General features: G+C 44.6%; 1 protein-coding gene across 3 annotated transcripts in view; it reads right to left on the reverse strand.

The window, feature by feature from the left end:
• Nucleotides 1-2,913: 2,913 nt before the first annotated feature.
• LOC111145742 (astrotactin 2) overlaps nt 2,914-20,465 on the reverse strand; it is an 867,423-nt gene continuing 849,871 nt past the window's right edge. For all 3 annotated transcript variants that reach the window (XM_022500914.1, XM_022500912.1, XM_022500915.1), the window contains 3 exons: nt 19,037-19,137; nt 17,054-17,237; nt 2,914-3,735 (listed from right to left, as the gene is read on the reverse strand). In XM_022500914.1, the coding sequence (XP_022356622.1) occupies nt 3,498-3,735; nt 17,054-17,237; nt 19,037-19,137 (523 nt within the window). In that variant the 3' untranslated portion in view covers nt 2,914-3,497. The remainder of the gene's footprint in view (nt 3,736-17,053; nt 17,238-19,036; nt 19,138-20,465) is intronic.

The raw sequence follows: 20,465 nt of genomic DNA on the forward strand, positions 1-20,465 counted from the left end.
AGGCTCCGCAGTGCCAGGAAAAGGGGGTCAAAACCAAAGCGGGCATGAGCAGCTGAGTGAGTTGGGGATAGGCTGATGGCACATATTCTCATGTGCCAGCCAACTTTAGCCAACCGGGTGGCATCCAGAGGCCACAGCTGTCTGTGAGAGCCCTGGAGGAAGCCCCACACCTCTCCTTGGGGATCCTGCATCATGTTAAGTTCTGCCATCACAGCCGCTTCTGATTTGAACTTTGGATACTATTTACAGTTCATGTACCACATAGGACTGTTAATCATTAATTCCTTCTCTTAATCAGAATTCTCTAAACCTCTCCCAGACAGAACTCCTATGTCATCTCTCTTAAGATCCAAAGCATGATGCCTATTGTCTAATAAAAAGAAAAAAGACCCTACTGTATATTTTGCTGAACACATTACAGTTCCTATCTTGTTCAAGACTCATAATATCCCCAGAAGGTGGGACTATTACTAATCCCATTTTGTTGATGAGAAAACGGAGGTCCTGACGGCAGGTTACTTACCCAAGGTAATAGCTGGTGGATGGTAACAGAGACAGAGTCAACTTAATCTGGCTCAGACCACAGACCCAGCACATTGGAGAGTTTAATTTGCTGCAACTATTGAACTAATTTTTTCCTCAGGATGGGCCAAGACAATGGAAAGCTACAACAATGGGGTAACTCTGAGAAGGCCAGGGACCTAGGGTTCAGGAAAGGGTATACATGAGAGGAATTTAGAATAGGGTTTGGCATGTGGCAATGATATACATCGAATATTGATGTTCCCCTGAAATTCCTATGTTGAAACCTAATCCCTAGTGTGATCGTATTAGAAGGTGGCACCTCTGAGAGGTGACTAGGTCATGAGGAGGGAGCCTCTTGAATGGGATTAGTGTCTTTACTGGAGAGACCCCAGGAGCCCTCCCTTCTCCCTTCTACCATGTGAAGACACAGCAAGAAGACAGCTGTTTATGAATCAAGAGGTTCTCACCAGACACTCAATCTGTCGGCACCCTGATCTTGGGACTTCCCAGTGCCAGAACTGTGAGAAACAAATCTGTGTTGTTTACACCAGTATTCTATCATACTGAAACTAAGACAGGCAAGTAACAAAGACAGGCAAGTGTTCAATGAAAAAAAAAACTGTTACTTTTCTTTCTTTTCAAGAAGTTGGTTCCTCTCTGACTATATTATGCCTAGGAGTAGAAGAGTCAGCAAGACTATAGGAGAAATTTATTCATCTAAAGTCTACCTACATACTTGCAGAAACGTCAATACAATACTAATAAAACTTCTTGAAAGAGTATCTTTGAGTTTAGATTGCTGGAAGTTGAGCAGATCTCTAGACACCTGACTTGTCTGGAAGAGGGTTCCTATGCTTTGTTTCCCCATGTGTAATAGAGTCAGGGGGTGAGAGGGTGGTGGTCAGGGCTCAGCATGTACATTTTCAGGAAGGGGACCTTCCTGAAAGGAAGTGCCTGTTGACCTCACAGGCATTCATCAAAACTGAGAAGTAGGCATATTTTTAACTGCTTATATTTTACTGGTATTCAGTTTCTCTCCTCTTCTGAATTCCCACAGTGCCTTACTCTCTTCTAACAGGTGTCATCCTTGCATTACGGAATACCTAGACCTACATCTTTACCTTCTCAACCAAGCTAGCTCCTGGGATTTATTACCAGAATGTTAAGAATCTATAATGCCTCTTTGTACTCATTACCCTCCCAGGCAGCACACTGGAAGCAGTTCATTCGCCTTTAAAAGGAGACTCCAGGGGCGGAATGTCTCTCCATGACCTCAAGATCAAGCTGCCATCACTTCTTGCCTGGAAAATAACAATAGTCACAGTTCTGGGGGCCTTCTCCAGCCCCACTTCCACCCCTGTGGCCAAAACAACTTCTCTTTAAGAGCAAGCTTGGCATTTCACTCTGTTAACATCTGTGGTGGTGCTCAGTTACTTCTAATACTGTCAAAGTTCCTGTCCAAAACTTCCAACATCTTGCCTAGCTCCAGTTTTCCCTCCAGCCACTTGGGTCTCTATTGTCATTGAAAGTGCTTTTAGGGACACCTGGGTAACACTTCGTTGGGTGGCCGACTCTTGATTTCAGCTCAGGTGATGATCTCAGGGTCTTGGGATTGAGCCCGTGTCAGGCTCTGAGCTCAGCATGCAGTCAGCTTGAGGATTCTCTCTCTCCCTTCGCCCCACTCCTGGCTCATCCATGCTTTCTCTCCCTAAAGAGTAAGTAAACAAATCTTAAAAGGAAAAAAAAAAAAAAAAAAGAAAGTGCTGTCAGTCCATGGAGTCCCTAGGTGTCTCAGTCGGTTAAGCCTTGGACTCTTAATTTTCAATCAGGTCATGATCTCAGAGTTGCTAATCAAGCCCCATATAGGGCTCCACGCTCAGTGAGGAGTCTGTTTGAGATTCCTTCTCCTTCTGCCACTCCCCCTGCTCACACTCTCTCCATCTCATGAAAATAAATAAATAAATAAATAAATAAATATCTTCTCTAAAAAGTGCTTTTAGCCCTTGAATGGGTTCTTTTTTCTCTTATTTCTGGACTTTCGTCCATGGTGTCCCATCTTATCTTTCCACACGCTGTCTGGTTGATTCCTCCCCATCTTCTGGGCTTCAGGCATCCCTTTCTCAAGGAGGCATTTCAGAGCTCCTCTGGTTTGTCTCATGGCCCAGAGATGAGTGTAAATAAACCCTGCTCTTCCCCTGCTACAGCCTGAAGTCGCTGAACTGCTTCTCTACGATTTCCATGGGACTGTAAGCTCCCTGAGAGCAGGGAGCTTCTCACTCCTCAGCTGCATGTCCGATGTCTGGTCTATAGTAAGTCATCAATAAATACCTGTTGCGTGAATAAACCGAGGTCCGCCAGTGGCAAGAAACACTCCCCAAGCAGAAAGAGAGACAATAAGAATTTTTAATGCATGGAAAGTCCTGCAGGGACTCTGGGCAGACCCACAGGTAGCAGGAAGAGGCAGGGATCCTGCAAACTCAATAACGTCTGGGGAAAAAAAAAAAAAGTCATAAAGACCCAAGCTTCCTCACTGCGCCGATTCTCGGGGCCTCCTTCCTGATGCTGAAGAGGTCAGATTGTCTCTCCAGAGGTTTCCTCCAGGGTCCATTGCAGGAAGGAAGCGGAGTGTGGCAGGAGGAAGGAAGAAGAGCAAAGGCCGCTTGGTCTCCACCTGAAAGCTCCTGCCTCGGGACTGACCGCCCTCCATAAGAAAAAGTTTAAAAAGGAGAGACTTTGATAGAGTCAAATAATATCTTAGAAAAAATAAAAGAGAAAAACAGATAACTCCAGTGGTTACAAAGCGCTCTGTCGGCTATCCACAAGAGAAAGAGTTTGCTTTGGCCTTGCTGGCAAGCTCATCTGCCAGGCCCATCCTCAGCTGTCCCCTAGCCCCCCCAGGCCCCAGGATCCACGAGAGTACTGCTCCCCCTCCCACGGAGAGTCTCTGTGCTCACGGAGGGTGGCACCCTCCCTCACCGGCCCTTGGACTCCCCATACATGTTCCGGGCCATGGACACCATCTTCTCCTCGCATGTGATTTTGGTGTCCTTGAGGATGCTGTACCACACCATACCCGCAGGCCGGACCTCCTCGCTGCGGCAGAAAAGGTAGGGCACGGTGTCCACACGGCTCTGGATGTAAGCGCTTCTCAGGAGGCTGGAGCAGTGGCTGCTCACCCTCTCCAGTCGCCGCAAGATCAGGTGGGCCTTCCTGAAAAGGAAGATGAGACCGTGAGGAAGAATGAAGCCCAGATCAAGCGTGAAGCCTTTAAGTGGTGAATAAAAGTCAACAGAGAAATGGGAACTTCCTGCTCCAACAATCTCCTATCCATTCCTGGCCTGAATGCGGTATTTCAAACACCTACTCAAAAATCACCTCCAAATTTGTCCTCTTCCACTGTGCAATGTGTAAAAACTGAAAGCGACGTATAACCTTTGACCCAGCATTTTCGTTTCTAAAATATGAAGAGTCCCAGGACTTACAAGGTCACCAGCCTTGGGACTCTGACCAAGAAGAAATCATTATAATAATGATACACAGCAACAGCAATCCCAGCTAAAATTTGCCGACACCTGCCACACTAGACAGAGAATAAACGCTTTACCTACATTTAAAGATTTTATGTGCTTTCCATAACAGCCCTGGACATACTGTTCTTTCCACTCACACAAATGGATGGGGAACCCGCGGCTCAGAGAAATGACGTTGTGTGACCAAGGTCAAACAGCAAGTTGACCACTGGGGCTGGGCATTTGGATCTAGGTCTGAACACCCCCAAAGTCCCTCTCTATGAGCATTTTTCTCATCTATAAAATAGTGATGGTGGTCTTAGCCTCGTAAGTGGTGGTTAATGTCTAGCATGAGAAATGCCCAAAGCCTGGCACAGAGTAAGCTCCCAATAAATGATACCTGTGATTATAAAGAATTGTTATGATGGTACCTTGGGATCAAGGTCATACAGAACACTGGTCTGAGCAAGAATCACCCTGTCCGGTGGTGATCATCATTAGTAACTTATCTAGATCCCTTTAACCAGTAAGAGAGAGAGGACCCCTGAGGTCATCTGATGGCTGCACAGAAAATTAAAGCTAGCAAGGATCTCTGAGACCCTTGGGGTTCCCAGTGATGGCACTGCTGATAGTGGGCCAGATAGTTCTATGGTGTGGGGAGTGTCTTGTAGGAAGTTCAGCAACATCCCTGGGCCTCTGCCTATTACATACAAATAGCATTTCTTTGCCCCAGTCGTAGCAGTGGAATTGTCTCCAGACATTGGGAATTGTCCTCTTGGGGTGAAAACCACCCCAACTGGGAACCAGTGACCTAGTCTGACCTATTCTTCTTAAAGATGTGAAAACTGAGGCTCAGAGAGAGAAAGGGATATCCTTTTCCTGGGTCACACCACACGTTAGATATCATCGTCAAAGTGCTCGTCACCACGTGGAATCCAGTTTTCTCTACATTCCAGCATCTTCAAGATACCCAAGGGCTAAATGAGCAGCTCTCTCCTGCCGTCCTCTCCATGCCCCTCTGAGACCCCAGGAGGGAGGGCGTTTTATGACAACAGACCCCACAAATGGGAGACTGTGTTAGGCACCTGCATGACGGCTGGAAAAGGGCCGGGCTTCTGTGTGTATGTTTTGTGGGCACGATTTATGAGGTACCTTTCAAAAAGTCCTCTTTGTATAGTTCACCACTTGGGTGGAATATTTCCTGAGGTGCCAAGAATTCATAGCTTCATAATCGCACTTGAGTTGCCACTCTGCCCACAGTCTTCTCTCCCTGCTGGCAGCACCTCCCAACCAGGGGCTTGAGGAGTTCATTTCTCTCTCCTCTGGTTTGAGCCCTTGCTCTGTTCCTTAATAGCTCTGTGTCCTTGGGAAATTTACTTAATGTCTCTAAACCCGTTTCTTCTCTTGAAAAATGGGGCTGCTGTAAAGTTAGAGGAGATAAAATCATCGACTGCTCATTTACTGAGCGCTTATTTTATGGTAGGGCTCCCTCTTCAGTGTGAAAGACAGACAGATGGAAAATTACAACACAGGTAGCAAGGGCAATGATAAGAGGAGGTGTGGGGGCTGTGGAGGTGGGAGAGTAGAGGAAGGTGCCTAGGTAGGAATGGGAATATCCAAAGGCTTCCTAGTAGAAGGGCAGCTTGTGTTGAGTCTCAGAAATGAGTAGGGGTTAAAGATGACAAAGGCAAAACAGGAGGCAGAGGTAAAGGCATAAAGATACGGGATTATATAGAAGTTCTGAGGATTGGGGCACCCGGGTGGCTAAGTTGTTAGGTGTCTGCGTTTGGCTCAGGTCATGATCTCAGGGTCCTGGGATCGAGTCCCGCATTGGGCTCCCTGCTTGGCGGGAAGCCTGCGTCTCCCTCTCCCTCTCCCCCTGCCTGTGTTCTCTCTCTTGCTGTCTCTCTCTCTGTCAAATAAATACATAAAATATTAAAAAAAAAAAAGTTCTGAGGATTTATGGTAGGAATACCGGGACTACTGTGTGTAAGTGGGCACACAGTGGGGGACTGGAGAAGTGGCAGGGGCTAGGCCATTGGAGCTTAGAAACTGGGGTGTTGGTTGTACAGAAGAAGGGTACATCATCCGGGCTCTACAGCCTGACTGCTCAGGTTCAAATCCTGGCTCAGCCACTTACTAACTCGGTGATATTGAGGGAATTGTTTAAGCAGGTGTGACCCAGTTTCCTCATCCATGAAATGGGAGTAATTGCTGTATCTACCACAAAGTCCTGTTAAAAAACAAACAAAAAGCAAGCATTGCTGAATCTGTAACAAGCCTTCAATAAAAGTTCTCTACGAGAGCGGCCTGGAGGGCAAACCAGGGATTGCTCAAAGGGTTTCAAGCAGCAACATAAGGGATTCAGAGCTGGACTATTTAAAAATGTTCCTGGCTGCCTTGAGGAGAATCAAACTGGGGGAAGGGCCAGAATGACAGCAAGAAACCTGGTCGGGCACACATCCAGGTGTTAAGTGTTTCCTATCGTCGTACTTAAAGGCGCTGGTTTGCTTTTATGCTCTGTGTTTTTTGAAAGCTATGCCCTTCTTCTGCTTCCTCATTTATAAAAAGGGAGTAACATTCGCCAACCTCATAAAGTTATAGTGAGGATTATGTAACTTAATACATGCAAAACTCTTAGAAACATGTTTGGCACATCTTAGGTCCTTGACAGAGGTTAGCAAGTATCACTACCAACACCTGCCCCACCCCCCATCATCAGCCTTATTTGTGTTCTGGTGTAAGCCTAGAGCACCTTTGTAAGTCAGTGGCCGGCAAAAGACAGAAATGCTAACAGCCTCTAATTTGGGGCCAGAGTGCTGGGTTGGAGACATGCTGTGTACTCTGGGAATATATAAAGTGAACACCTAATCATGAATTTGGGAGCTCAGAAACCTTCCCAAGGGATGTAACATCTGCACCAAGACTTCACTGTTGAGACAGGTTTTTCAGGTAATTGGGGAGGCAGAGGAAAGAGCCCATGGAAAGTTAGATGAGAGGAAGCATGAGCACCTAGTTCTTTGAAATGCTTAGCACAAAGAATGGGTAAGAGACTACTCAGTTTGGCAGATATCAGGCCACTGGGACTCTTCAAATTCATGGTGAAGTATTATATTTTAGGGGCAATGGAGAGTGATCACAAAAACAAGCTATGAGTATAAAATGAGGTGGGAAAGGGGAATTCCTCCAACATTCCCAAATGCTTTGCCTCCAAAGTCCCAGCCATTTCCTCAAGAAGAATCTTGGGACTCAACTGAACCAAGTCTCCTTTTGAATGGATGAGGAAACAGAAGTTTGGAGTGAGAAAATAGTCTAAGAGAACACCTTAAGTTAGTAACAAGGGCAGAGCAAGAACCAGAGCTCCTGACTGTAGAGAGAATGAATTGGAAGTCACAGATGCAAATCCGAACTCTGTAACTCAACAGCTGTGTAGATCATCAGCAAGTTCTTCGATGCTGCTCTTAGTTACGGCCTCCATAAAATGGAAGTAAGAGCGGTGTTTTGGGGGAGAGAGAGAGAACCTGGCTAACTGGCTCAGTACATGTTAGCCAAGATTCAAAGTAGCATACTGTGGTAGAAAGGACACAGGCTTCAGAGCCCATTAGGGAAGTCACTTCTCTGTAGTCCTGTTTGCCCATTTGTAAAATGGGATTAGAGATGCTTGTTTTGTAGGGCTGTTGTTAGGCTGAAATGAAATGACTGCCCTAGGCATCCAGCACAGATGTCTGTACACAATAGGCACTAAACCAGTGTCAGTTCACTTAACTGTCCCTGTTCTTTTTCCAACGCACACACTGTCTATGACCTTAGCTTGCATTTAGCAAACAAAGACAGGAGAAGTCAGAAGGTGACGCCATGGAGAGAAAGGTTGCAGATGCTTAAAGGCCCGGGAGGAGGAGTAGGGAGTGAGAGACCAAAGGCAAGAGTGCTGGGTAATAAATTTGTAGGCAACGGAGATGCATAAATCAAAGGCCAGGTATGGTCCAGCTTTCCCTGTAGAGGGAATCATAGGTCAGAGTGACCACTTCTCTCAAATACCGGAAATGAAATCTTCCTCATTGGAGACAGGACCCAGAACCGCTGGGATAGGAAGCCAGAGGTGAAGGAGCCGCCACACATTAATTTATGATTGTATTAGCAGGCAAGACTGAGACAGGAATGGCTTGTGGAGGAGTCAGGGGCTGAGTTCTGATGCCACTTCTCCGGGAACTGTAGAACCTTTGACCGACCATTCTATTCCTAGTACCATTACCCAATCAGCTGTTGACACAGTTAGTAGACAAAGACCTAATTTCCAGGGGGGCCTTGGACTGGAGGGGGGGGGAAAGGAGGCAGTAAGGAAACATTCCTATTGGCCTCTCTCCCTCCTCCCTATCTCCTTGAGTTGAGCTTAAGTGTCTCTGTGTTAACTGACCTCAAGCTTAATGAGAATCGAGGGCATGACGTGGTTGCACAAAAATGGGACACAACCTCCAGAAGTAGACAGGGCAGATTAAGAGAAAGAATGACTTCATTCATATTGTCCCGGTCAGGCCACATCTGGAGAACCCCAGTCCCTTCTGGTAAGAGGGACATGTGCAAACTGTAGCCAGATGCTGCTGCTGAAGGTTGTCTCAAAAGCAAGTCTTAGGAGGAAGTGTGGAAAGCAGGAATGGAATGTGTCCACTGAAGGGGGGATATTCAGGCAAATGGTTATGTTGTTCTAATAAATGAAGACTGGGAGGGGGGTAGGGGCTGAAACTAAATATAATCCTTGCCACAATCCTAGAGTCCATACTTCAGTCCTAGTCTTTAGGTAGTAAAAGTGATCCTCAGGCTGGTCATAGGTTTTGACCAAGGTTAACAGTGTGAGAATAGCATCTAGATCTCTGTTACAAGGCACACCAGTGTTATCAATGATGTCACTTTAAAATTAACAGAAGGCAAATTTTGACTCAATATAATTAAAAAAAAATTAAAACTAGAGTCATCTATAGAATGGATCCTTCCATATCTCCAATGGGCTTCCTTCACTGGAGATGGTCAAATCAAGTATGTTTTAGAAAGGATTCTTACTCTGTTTGGGTTTCTATAACAAAATACCACAGACTGGATAGCTTATGAACAATATGGATTTAATTCTCCCAGTTCTGAAGGCTGGGAAGCCCAAGATCATGGCACTGGAAGATGTGGTGCAGTGGCTGTGAGAGCGAGCTTCTTGGATCAGAGATGGTACTCTCTTGCTGTGCCTTCACATGGTGGAAGCAGCAAAGGATCTCTCTGGTCCCTCTTTTATAAGACTACTGATCCCATTTATAAGGGATCCACCCTCATAACCTAGTCACCTCCCAAAGGCCCCATCCTTTAATGTTATTATCTTGGACATTAGATTTTGGACCTATGACTTTTAGAAGATACAACATTTAGACCAAGGCAGAGCCTAATGGATGTAGAAAATGGAGAAGACTTTTGTTGTTTTTATTTTTAATCTAAAAGGAATTAGAGGCTTCATTCAGAGAAATACCACCTGACGGGCATCTGATGAGCACTTCACAACAGAACCTGGTATGACACAACTGCCAAGGCATGGAGTTCCTGATGTGAGAGGTTCTACTCATGCTTCAAAGTCATGCTGAAATGTCACCTTCAGGAAGTCTTCCAGATATCCCCAGGTATCATAAGTCATCTTTTCCCCTTTGCTGCTGAAGCCTTTTATTTCTCTGTTGTGATACATATTATATTTTGCCTTTGTTTTGTATAAATCTTGGGATGCAATGTGTTACAATGGACAGGATATTGGTTTGGATTTTGGCATTTTTGAGGTTATTTTGAATTTGGCCTCTGATAGTTACTAGCTGTTTAACCTTAAACAATTTACTCAATTCCACTGATTCTCTGTTGTTTTATCTTCAAAATAGGTGGTTCGGGAGATGAAATGACCTATAAATGACTGGGCCCATAATAGGTGCCCATACTACCTCCCACCTGCTTCTAAGATAGTAGAGTCCCCCTGTTGTCCAGCTCCTGATTGTGCAAGAAGAAGGAACTAATAAGGGTATTAACTTGAACTGAGGAAATTCTCAGTCCCTAGCTTTCCAAATCCAGTAATTCTCTAGCAGGAATTGATAAAGGGAATGAAATGGGATAAGAGCATCGATGTGGACCTAGGGAAATAATCTGGCAAGTGGGCAAAACATTTGTATTAATTTATTTATAAGAGCACAGCATTTGGAAGAAACCTAGTTGGATAAAAGACTCAATTAACAAATGATACATTCATATAATTGTATGGATAAAGGGCCCTCCCAGATAACATATCTACATATGCATCCATGAGAAAAGACTTGTTAAGTGTAAACAGAATATACTGTATATATTTACTGAAAATAGCAGAGTTGGTGGAAACAGGGCTGTATCTATAGATGCATGCATATCCTTAAGCTTATATTGAGTCCCCATTCATGTGTATATCCATGTCATACCTGTATCTATATCTGGAAAGCACCCTAATAATGATTTTATCTCTGGGTTGGGATTACGGATTCAGAGGTGCAAAATTTTCACTTTCCATTTTATATACCTCCACATCTACATCATGTAGATGTTATAGAGTAAGAATTACTTATAGAACAAAATACAATCAAGTAATTCCATTTTTAAAAACATGAATTTTTACACATATATTTTATAGTTGGTGTGATGAATTTGTGTGATGAAACCATGGTTTTATGGCTTCCCAGTAGTTTACTGGGGTTATTTTCAGAATAAATCCACATCAAATCTAGCCGTGGACCATTCCCACAGAACAGAATCTCAGCAAGTCAAATACTGCCACCTGGATAGTTATCTTCAACGCCAGGTTTGACATGTAATTTGTAAGATAAACAGTGAAAATATTTACATTTTTTCTTCTCCTTATTCGCTCACAAGAAAACATAAGACCTTCCCAAGATTTCATTCCTTAACTGATGGTAAGTATGACAGAGTCTCAGCTAACCCAGTGATTTCAGCGCAGAACTGATACAGACTTCGAGATAAGAGCCCACCTTGTTATACTATCAGTGGGAACACTGATCCATGGAACACTTGTTCAAAGTCATACTGTGTTTTGTTTTTGTATTTATTCATCCTAAGACATCTTAAGTTATAAGAAATGCCACTGAGTAATAATAGCCTTTTAAGAAATAAGTATGTAGCACTAATGCACACATCCATTTGCACTGTCCATCCTGATTTCAGGAATGTCAAAATATGCAGAAAATTAAAAGTGCATCTGAGGTCCATAGGAATATGGCCCTAGAAGCCTAAGTTTGCTTTTTCTCTTAATATCCTGGAAACTCCAAAAGGATTAAGGCTTTTGGAATGATAGTTAAGGAAAGAGCTAATATAATCTTGAACTGCAAGAATATACAGGGACATCAAATTTGCTTACTTTCACTCTGGATACAGCACAGGATATGGATACAGTTCACACCTGAGAAGGGTAGGAAAGGCTTCTTGCCTTGCTGTGGTGAGAAAAATCCCAGGCTAAACCAAGCCTGGGATGATTTCTGTGATCTATTAGTAATGTCTGCCATGGAAGCAAGAGAGGCTGAGATAGTACATATACTATTACCAGTCCAGAGAGATGAATTCACCAAAACAAAATCTCTTCAGTGCTCGCTCTCTTCTTCCTACTCTATCATTTCAGCCAAATGTAGCTGAGAGGATGGAGAAGCCCAAGAGTAGTCAAGGGTGTACTGACTGAAGTGAATTCTGGTCCTTAGCCACCTATGAGCTCAGCTTCTCAGGTCTCCTAATAGGAACCATATGGCTGGGACAGCTGGGTAGCAGTAGGTCTTCTCTGAGCAGCTGTTTGCGGCACCTGTGGCTGTCACAGAAACTAGGCTCTGGAGGACACTGGCCTGACAGACTCATTAGGCAGACAGAAGAGATGCCCTTTTGTCACTAAATTTTATGGGGGTATGTGACTACAGATACAGGGAGAAGTACAGAACATTTTGGGGTTTGGTGATTAGAGGCCAAGAGAATCCTAATAGAGTTCATCCCGCGGTATGAGTCCTCCTGGGAAGAGCTCTTAACACCCTGGCCACCCTAGATCCCTGGGAATCAGGACACCATGGAGGAGAAAGGACAGTCAGGGCGTGGCTGTTCTCTGGTCTTTATGAACTTCAGGGCTTGGTTCCCTGGCTCTCCAGCTGGAAGGGACTTTGGAGTCCAGCCCTTTTATGCTACAGATGGGGTCCAGAATGGCAATGGAATTTGTCCAAGGTCATGGCAAGTGGATGGCAAACCTAGGACAGGAACCCAAGGACAGTGTCTCACTCTCTCTCCTTTACCATCTGACACCATGCCCGCCTGGAAACCCTTCAGAGTCATGGCACATTTACTCCAATGGCTCCTCTGGGTTTTGGGAGAAAGAACAAACTCCTGGACAGAGCTCACAAGAGCCATCATGCTCTGCCCTCTGTTGAAGTCCCAACCTTGGTTTTATGTTTTGTTTGTTTTCCCCTCTCACCTTGAACTCTCTGTCCCAATGAGATTTGTACTTCCTGACTCAAGTGTATCCTCTTAGCTACCCACCCCAACACTCATCCTTGCACTGGTTGTTCCTCTGGATGAGAACATCCTCCTCCTTCTGCCTGGAGGACTCCCATTCATCCTCTGATGCTAGGCAAAGACTTCGCTCTCTTCTCCACGGATCCTCCTTTGAGGTCTAGGTCTGGATTAGCTGTGCCTGCTAATCCCATCTAGAACCTTGTCCCTCAAACTGTGCTTTTGGGACCAGCAACACGGGCATCACCTGAGAGCTTATGAGAAATGCAGCCCATCCTAACCCACTAAGTCAACTTGAATTTTAGCAAGACTCTCAGGGGGTTCTCATACACATTCAAACTGGAGAAGCACTGCTGGAAAACAAACTTCCCACCCCCCATTTTTATAGTATGCTTCTTATAACATGTTTCAGTGTAACTGCCCATAGACTTTTTCTCACTAGGTGCTGCTCCTTGTAAAGGCAGGATCTGTCTTCTTCATGCATACATTTCCAGCCCATAGCACAGAGCCTGGTACACAGTAAGAACATTAAATGAACCAATGAATAAATAAGTTAATGAAACGTGGTCTCCTGGGGTCTCTTAATATTTGCAAGGACAATGTATTTTTTGATTGCTATCTTTGAGCTGGAAAGAATTAGAGTTCATGGAATTCAGTTGTCTCTGTCACCCACAGACCTTTAAGAGGTCAGAGAGACCCAAGAGTCCCTTGGGAATGGGAGAAAGGGGATTTGAAATGGAGACCCAGCAGGTGAGGTCCCAGGCCATCCTCTCTAGCTTCTACCAGAACAACTGTGCACATCTGAGCCACACATCCACTCATCCCATTATCCAATTATTTAACAAGTATTTAACAAGTATTCAGCACCCACTTACAAGAGCGACTAGGACCTAAAGAATCGCTAAATACACATAAGCTGATATTATAGTGCCGAAGAGAGATAACACAACAGTAAATACCTAAGACACATGAGATATTGAAACTAGTAGGTACAATGCATTAAATTAAAACATGACGGTGTGACTGCGAGAACAGGTAGAACTTTTAGAGGATTCTCTGAGAAAGTAGCATTCTGGTTAAGGCCTGTGGTTCTACTTAAGGTCTATTTAGGAAAAAAAGAAATCCACTGCTAAAAAGCAAAAGTACCACTGCCCTAGTTCATCCTGTTCATTTTATAGATGAGGAGACTGAGAGCCAGAGAGAGCCAGAGCCCAGGGTTACACAGGTGAGTTCGTTAGCAGTGTCGGGATAGATTAGGATGCAGCCATCTTGATTCCTGCTGACAGCCGGTGTGGGATGTTAGAGGAATATCATATCCCCTCCAGAGACTAGCAAGACTGAGAAGGGAGGAAACTGGGTAACACCAGCTGGAGCTGGTGGACAGTGACTGGTGACGGGTTGGCTGGAGATCAGTGGGTTATCACAGTCCATTACCAAGTGGATTTTCCTGCCTCTGCAGGAGGCCAGGCAGCCTTTCCAGAAGATTTATGTCCTGGAAGGTCATAAAGGAACCCAGAAGGCTGTAAAGACAAAGTCAGGAGTGGAGCTCTGGTTTAGCTTCCACCCAAACTCTCTGAGCCCTGTGGGAAAGCCCAATAAAGGGGGATGCCTTTCCCGGTCCATGGGCAAGATGGCAGCCCCAGTGACTCACACAGTGGCTTTCATCTGGGGCTCTGTGCTTCTGCCTGTCTGCCTTCTTTTAGCTTTTATCTAAAGAAGCTTCCTTTCATGTGAAAGAGAAAAAGTTATAGTCCAGGACCCAATGGGCAGATAAGGTCTGTTCCAGGAAGAGATTCCTTTTATCTCTGACCAAGCTCTCCTCTGTTCCCCTGAAGGCCTCAAATCCTCGGAGGGATACTGCAAGTGTTCTAAGGGCTCAGGGTGAGAGATCAGGGCAGAACCAGCCTCCCTAACACACAGCGCAGCTATGGGCAGCTCATTTAACCTCCTGGGGCCTCTAATTCCTTATCATCCACAAAATGAGAGTACCCTACCTTGCCCAGTTTACAGTGTAACTTTAAAGCCTTTCAAAGCACAGAGTGCCTCCAACTAAGTATTTCAGGAAGTCTGGCGATTCTCTCCAATGTTATCAGTCCCACCCTGCTCCAGAACGCCACCTATCTCCCCTGGATTATTAAAAGAGCAGCCTCAATGACCTCTCCACCTCCCACCTGTCTTGACTCCTCTCAACCAACCCAGGGTCTTAAGCTTCCAACTGAGGTCAGAGGGATCTTTCTCCCCCTGAAGATCTGCCAACATCACCCCCCCCCCATTCTGAAAAACACTTGAAAAGCTTCCCATTACTCTAGGGAGATAATCCAAACTCTTTAACCCTACTTACAGGGCATTCAAGATTGGCCCCTGTTGACCTCTCCCTTCTTATCTCTTACCACTCCTGCTGTCACACACTTTGCTCCAACTACAGGGAAATTCTTTCAGTTCCTCTATACAATGTTTACCAAAGTGTGGAAGGAGTTCCCCAGGGGCAGGAGGAAGGATTTTAGGTGGTACTCCAGATGATCACATACCTGGCATTAAATAAAAATGAATCACACTGGGAAAAGCAGTCAGATTCTCTTTTTCACGCTCTTCCCTTCCTCCAGATTACTTTAAAAAATAGTGTCCCTTTGAGACTGTGTCTTCAGTACTTCTCTAACACTTGCTAATCTCCTTTTTATTTATTTTTAAAGATTTTATTTATTTATTTAACAGAGAAAGAGAGGGAGGGGGAAAACACAAGCAGGGGAAGCAGCAGGCAGAGGGAGAGGGAGAAGCAGGCTCCCCACGGAGCAGGGAGCCCTCTCAGAGCCTCAGGCCTCTACTAGGATTGAAAAGCATTGTTTTCTGGTTTTGTTTGTTCTTCCCCTTCCATCGTATCAAATGTTTACATTTAATTTTCTATTAAAGGTAGATGGTGCTTATTTTCCCTTTTAAAATGATGCAGTGTTTTCAAATAGATTTTCAGTGAGAAGTGTATCTGAGAAACACCGAACAAAAAGTGCTTACGGTATGGTGATATGTCAAAAATCGTAAAAGTGGCAAGCAAATGATGAAAATTTGAGGAAAACCTGCCCTAGTTTAACATTATCTCCTCTGTGCATTCCCCTGGTCACTCTGCCCCAAACCCTCCCGTTCTCCTGTCCTTCCTCTTGTCTGACCTCTGTTCACTCTGTTTGCCTCAGTCTCAGCCCTTGGGAAGGCTTCACTGGGTTACCTAGACCAGGTGTCTATGCCCTTCCTCCCCAAAGGGCCCTATTCTGTTGTTGTTGTTGTTATGCCTGTTCTTTTTTTTTTTTTTTTAGATTTTTTTTTTTATTTATTTATTTGACAGAGATCACAAGTAGGCAGAGATGCAGGCAGAGAGAGAGAGGAGGAGGCAGGCTCCCCGCTGAGCAGAGAGCCCGATGCGGGGCTCGATCCCAGGACCCCGGGACCACGACCCGAGCCGAAGGCAGAGGCCTTAACCCACTGAGCCACCCAGGCGCCCCTGTTATGCCTATTCTTTGCAATTACTTGTTTAATTACCTCTAACAGTGAACTTCTTCCTTTTTGTTACTGCATGGTCAACGACCAACTGGTAAGAGGGATTACTAAGTAAGTATTGAGAGATAGAAAGAAAGAATGAATGAATGAATGAATGAATGTTGTTCAGTGTAAGGCATGAAACAGAGTCACCATCTCATATACTACTTTATGAAGCTTTAGAAGATAGTGATTGTGTCTTAGTTACATCTGAATTCATGGAGCCCTGCACAGTGGTTGGCACAGTCATTGCTGGTGACAAAAATCATGTCTTAATATACACTGAATTTAGGAATGTATTTAGTCAGGGTCCCTAATGGACTTAACTCTAAAAAACCTCAGATTTCTTTCTTTCTTTCTTTTCTTTTGGAGAAAGAGGGAGAGAGAATGGAAAGGGAGTGAGTCAGGGGGTGAGGCAGAGGGAGAGGGAGAAAGGGAATCTTAAGCAGACTCCATGCCCAGTGCAGAGCCTGATGCAGGGATTGATATCATGACCCTAAGGTTATGTATGACCTGAACCAAAATCAAGAGTCTGACCTTTAATTAACTGAGCCACTCAGGTGTCCTTAGAAAACCTCAGATTTCTTATGGAAGAATGGGAATAGCCCTAGATTTGGGGCCATGACCCTGCCACTATACACTTCCATGATCCTGGTTAGGACACATCTCCAAAAGGCCAAGTTTCCCATCTCTAACTGAGAGATGGAAGGTGGGTGAGGGGAGTGACGGAGGGAAAGAGTGCTGATTCTCTCTTCTCTGACATTCCAGGAGGCCAAGAAACTAAAATTCCAAGATCCCGTCATTCTCCCTGCCCATTTCCCATCTCTAACCCTGACACGATTAAGTGGATGACACACTTATTAATTTGACAAAGCCCATTCCCAGTCTATGGAAAAAAGTGTCCAGTAAAATCAGATATAAGCAAGAAGAATCCACCACTCCACTCACACACTCATTCATACCTGGGCCCCAGCTCATCCTCACTCCTCCAGACAAAGTCGCCGAACTTCTCGTAGTGAGAGTTGTAGTGGTGTTGGACTCGGAACAGCATTGAGGCTGAGACTTCCATCAGAGTGTTGTAGGCAGTCTGCTGTTCCTTTCCACTTGTGTACCCATTGTACAGATTGTAGATCTTGTCTGCTATCTCTGAGGGGGAAAAGTGCAGGCACAGATCACTGGACAGCAGGAAAAAGTGAGGATGGAAACATGCCTCGCAACAGGAAAGGCACATTCAGGCTGGACGTCGTGTGTGGTATCCAAGGGCAGACAGACCTAAATTGCATCCTGAACATCGATTGACTAGCTGGGTTCAGTTTTCCTAACCATCAGCTGAAAATAATGATGTCTATTCTGGAGACACACTTGGGAGGACGAAATTAAACAGTGACTGTAAAGCACTCAACACAGGGCCTGACACAAAGCTAGTGTTCATAATTTGCAGGCATCATTATTAATATACATTTGGTACCTATGATTTAACATAAAATCACAAAGTACAGAGGCTTAAATCAACAATCTTGGGCTCATCTCAACAGTCTACTTCTGTCTCTCCTCTGTAGTACTTCCAACACAGCTCTGTGATCAGGTCTAACAGGTCTGCATTCAAAAATCTATCAAAGAAAAACCATGGTAATTCATGGCAATTTCTAATCCTTCAATTATTTCTAGTAATCGGTACAACTTAAAGTCATCATGAGTTGCTCCCTTGAATGGAAGGCCCATCCTTTCATCTGGGAAGACTCTAATCAAGATTTATGTATACCCTCAAGTCATTGCTAACAGTGATTGCCTCTAGAAGAATCTGGGGGACTTGGGTTTAGGATGAGAGGAGCATTTGGTGTGCAGTAATTCCACTCTGGTTTTTATTTTTCTTTTTTTAAACCACATGCACGGGTTTTTGTTTTGTTTTGTTTTGTTTTGTTTTGTTTTAATATGATGATGAGGAGGAGGAGGAGGAGGAAGAGGAGGAGGAGGGGGAGGAGGAGGAGGAGGAGAAATGACCAGGAAACCATCTCAAACTCCGTCACCTTTGAGACATGACAGTTCCACAATAAGAGGACTATCTCCTCTTGTCTGATAGCATGCAAAGTATGTATTTTGGGGCTTATTACTGAGCCATTCGTAGAAATGTCAGTCTCTCTAGAGAGACTAGAATGTGAATTTCCGAAAGGTAAAGAGTGTGTCTCTTCTGCATTGCTTGTATACCAGTGCTCTTAGAAAATACTTGCTCAACTTGAAGTGAACCATTAGGACTCATGATCTATCACCACATTTTTGCCAGTCCTGATGTAGAAACTATAGCTACGTGTTGGCTAAGAACTAAGTACATGGTAGATCTGATTTATTGGTTCTATTTTTTTTTTTCCGGATACTTTGCCTGATGTTTACAACTTCATGGGCCAGGAACATCAGGAAAGTTTAATCTTGCACGCTAACTCTGATAGTCACTGACTGTAGCTCTGTGCTGAGGATTCTGAGGCCACCCCTGGGCTAGATGGGGATGAATGCTATGATGAGCTAATGATATTTGCCATGGGCTTAGTGGTAGAGTGGTCTCCTCCTGTCACTGATATGCCAGCTCTAGCATAGACTGAAGTGGGAAAAAAAGTGATTGGTCTCTGAGAAGTCTAGGCTATGGGTCAGGATATAGTCATGGGGCTCTGATCCTCTACTATTCCTTTCCTCTATGTCCGAGCATAGACAGATGCTATGAAAGATGAACAAGTCTTTCCACTGGCTAAGATACTGCTGGCCCATCTCAATTTCCTTCATGACTTTGATTAAGTTAGCTTCGGGTTCCTCCTGTCCCCTTAGTCCCTTCACTTTCTTCTCTCAGTGCCCATAGGTTAATGAGGCAGGAAAGGGGTAGTGGCTGGTGACTTCTGGGTACAGAACTTAAAGGAAATAGGGGAGTGACCTGGGAAGGGAAGAAACAGGGCACGTACCTTCTGCCTTGTTGTCATCCACCAGTGGACAGGCCGTCCTCAGGGTCACTGTGCTGAGCTCCGAGTGCCTCCCCCGTGTATCCACAGCATACAAAGTGAACCTGCCACATAGCAAGAAAACAGGGCGCTGGGTTGTGACTTCAGAGAAGGTTCTGGAACTTGTAAGGTGGAACACAAAAGCATAGTACAAGAGCAGGTGTTAAAGGAAGTCAGGGATGCTTAGGCTGTGAGAGAGAAGATTTGGAAAAAAAAAAAAAAAAAACAATGGCAACAGTAAAGCATTTATTGGGCACCAACTGGCTGCCAGGCACTTTGCATTTACTCTCTTACTTTACCAGTAGGCAAGCCTGGAAGTCAGGGATTTTGATCAGCTGTACTTAACCAATAAGGAAACTTAGACTCTGGTTTTGTATCTTTCCACAGTCTCGCAGTTACTTGGGGACAGAGCAGTCTGAGTCTTGGACTTCACAAGTGAACCCCAATGCTATTTGGCTTGGCTGAACATACTGATTTATATGTTCTTCCACTCATCCACTTGACAAACACTTCTTGAGCATTAAGTGTGTACCAGCAGTTATTTTACTCAGATATTCTATGAGCTGGGTACTACAAATGCATTTCTCCAATAAGGACCCTCATTCCAAAGCGGTCAAGTCCTTGACCTATTATTATATATTAAGTAAGTAGCAACGGGGGAACAGAACTTTGGTCTGCCTGAATCCAAAGATTATGTCCTTAACCGCAATGTCAAATCTAATTCTACCTTTTGTCTTTCATTAGCTGGCTTGGAGTGCTGGCAAGGGTAAGGAAATGTGGGTTTATATGTAAAATATATGTCTTAAGAGGCCTAAACATGGGGTATGTTGGCCCCATCTTCAGAAGGAAGCTCATCTATCCATCTGCTTTCTGGGGATTTTGGCTTCTGCCTTTGGTATAAGAGCAATAGCACTGTGATGTGAGTATTCTCTCTCCTCCTCTTGTATCTCAGCACTGGGAGTGGAACTTACTATATCCAGTACTGTTACAGTCAAGAGAAGCAGGGGTGACAGAGGAAGGAACCTGGTCTTAGAGGTGGAAAGGCTTGGGTTCATATTCTGTTCTACTCCCTTGCTCTGTGACCTCAGTCACTTCACTTCTCTGTGCTTACTTCATCTCTCTGCATCAGGCATCTCTAAGTGCTACACAGGCAGAGTTATGATCGAAAAGCCTTGCAGAGGGATTGGAAATAAGATCACAAAGAAACTCCAGGATGGGAGAAAAAGCAAGTGGCAGAATAGGAAGGTAAGGACAGTACTGGGTATGCCTACCCCCACAACCCATCTAGAACATGGCAGAGGCAAGATCCAAACCCTAGCCTGCAGATCCCAGAGGACCTATACTTCACAGCTTGAGTGCAAAGATCTCCCGGCATTTACTAGTACTGGGTACA

Source organism: Enhydra lutris, unplaced genomic scaffold, assembly GCF_002288905.1.
Source record: "Enhydra lutris kenyoni isolate GAN:26980312 unplaced genomic scaffold, ASM228890v2 scaffoldscaffold13, whole genome shotgun sequence".
Taxonomy (NCBI): domain Eukaryota; kingdom Metazoa; phylum Chordata; class Mammalia; order Carnivora; family Mustelidae; genus Enhydra; species Enhydra lutris.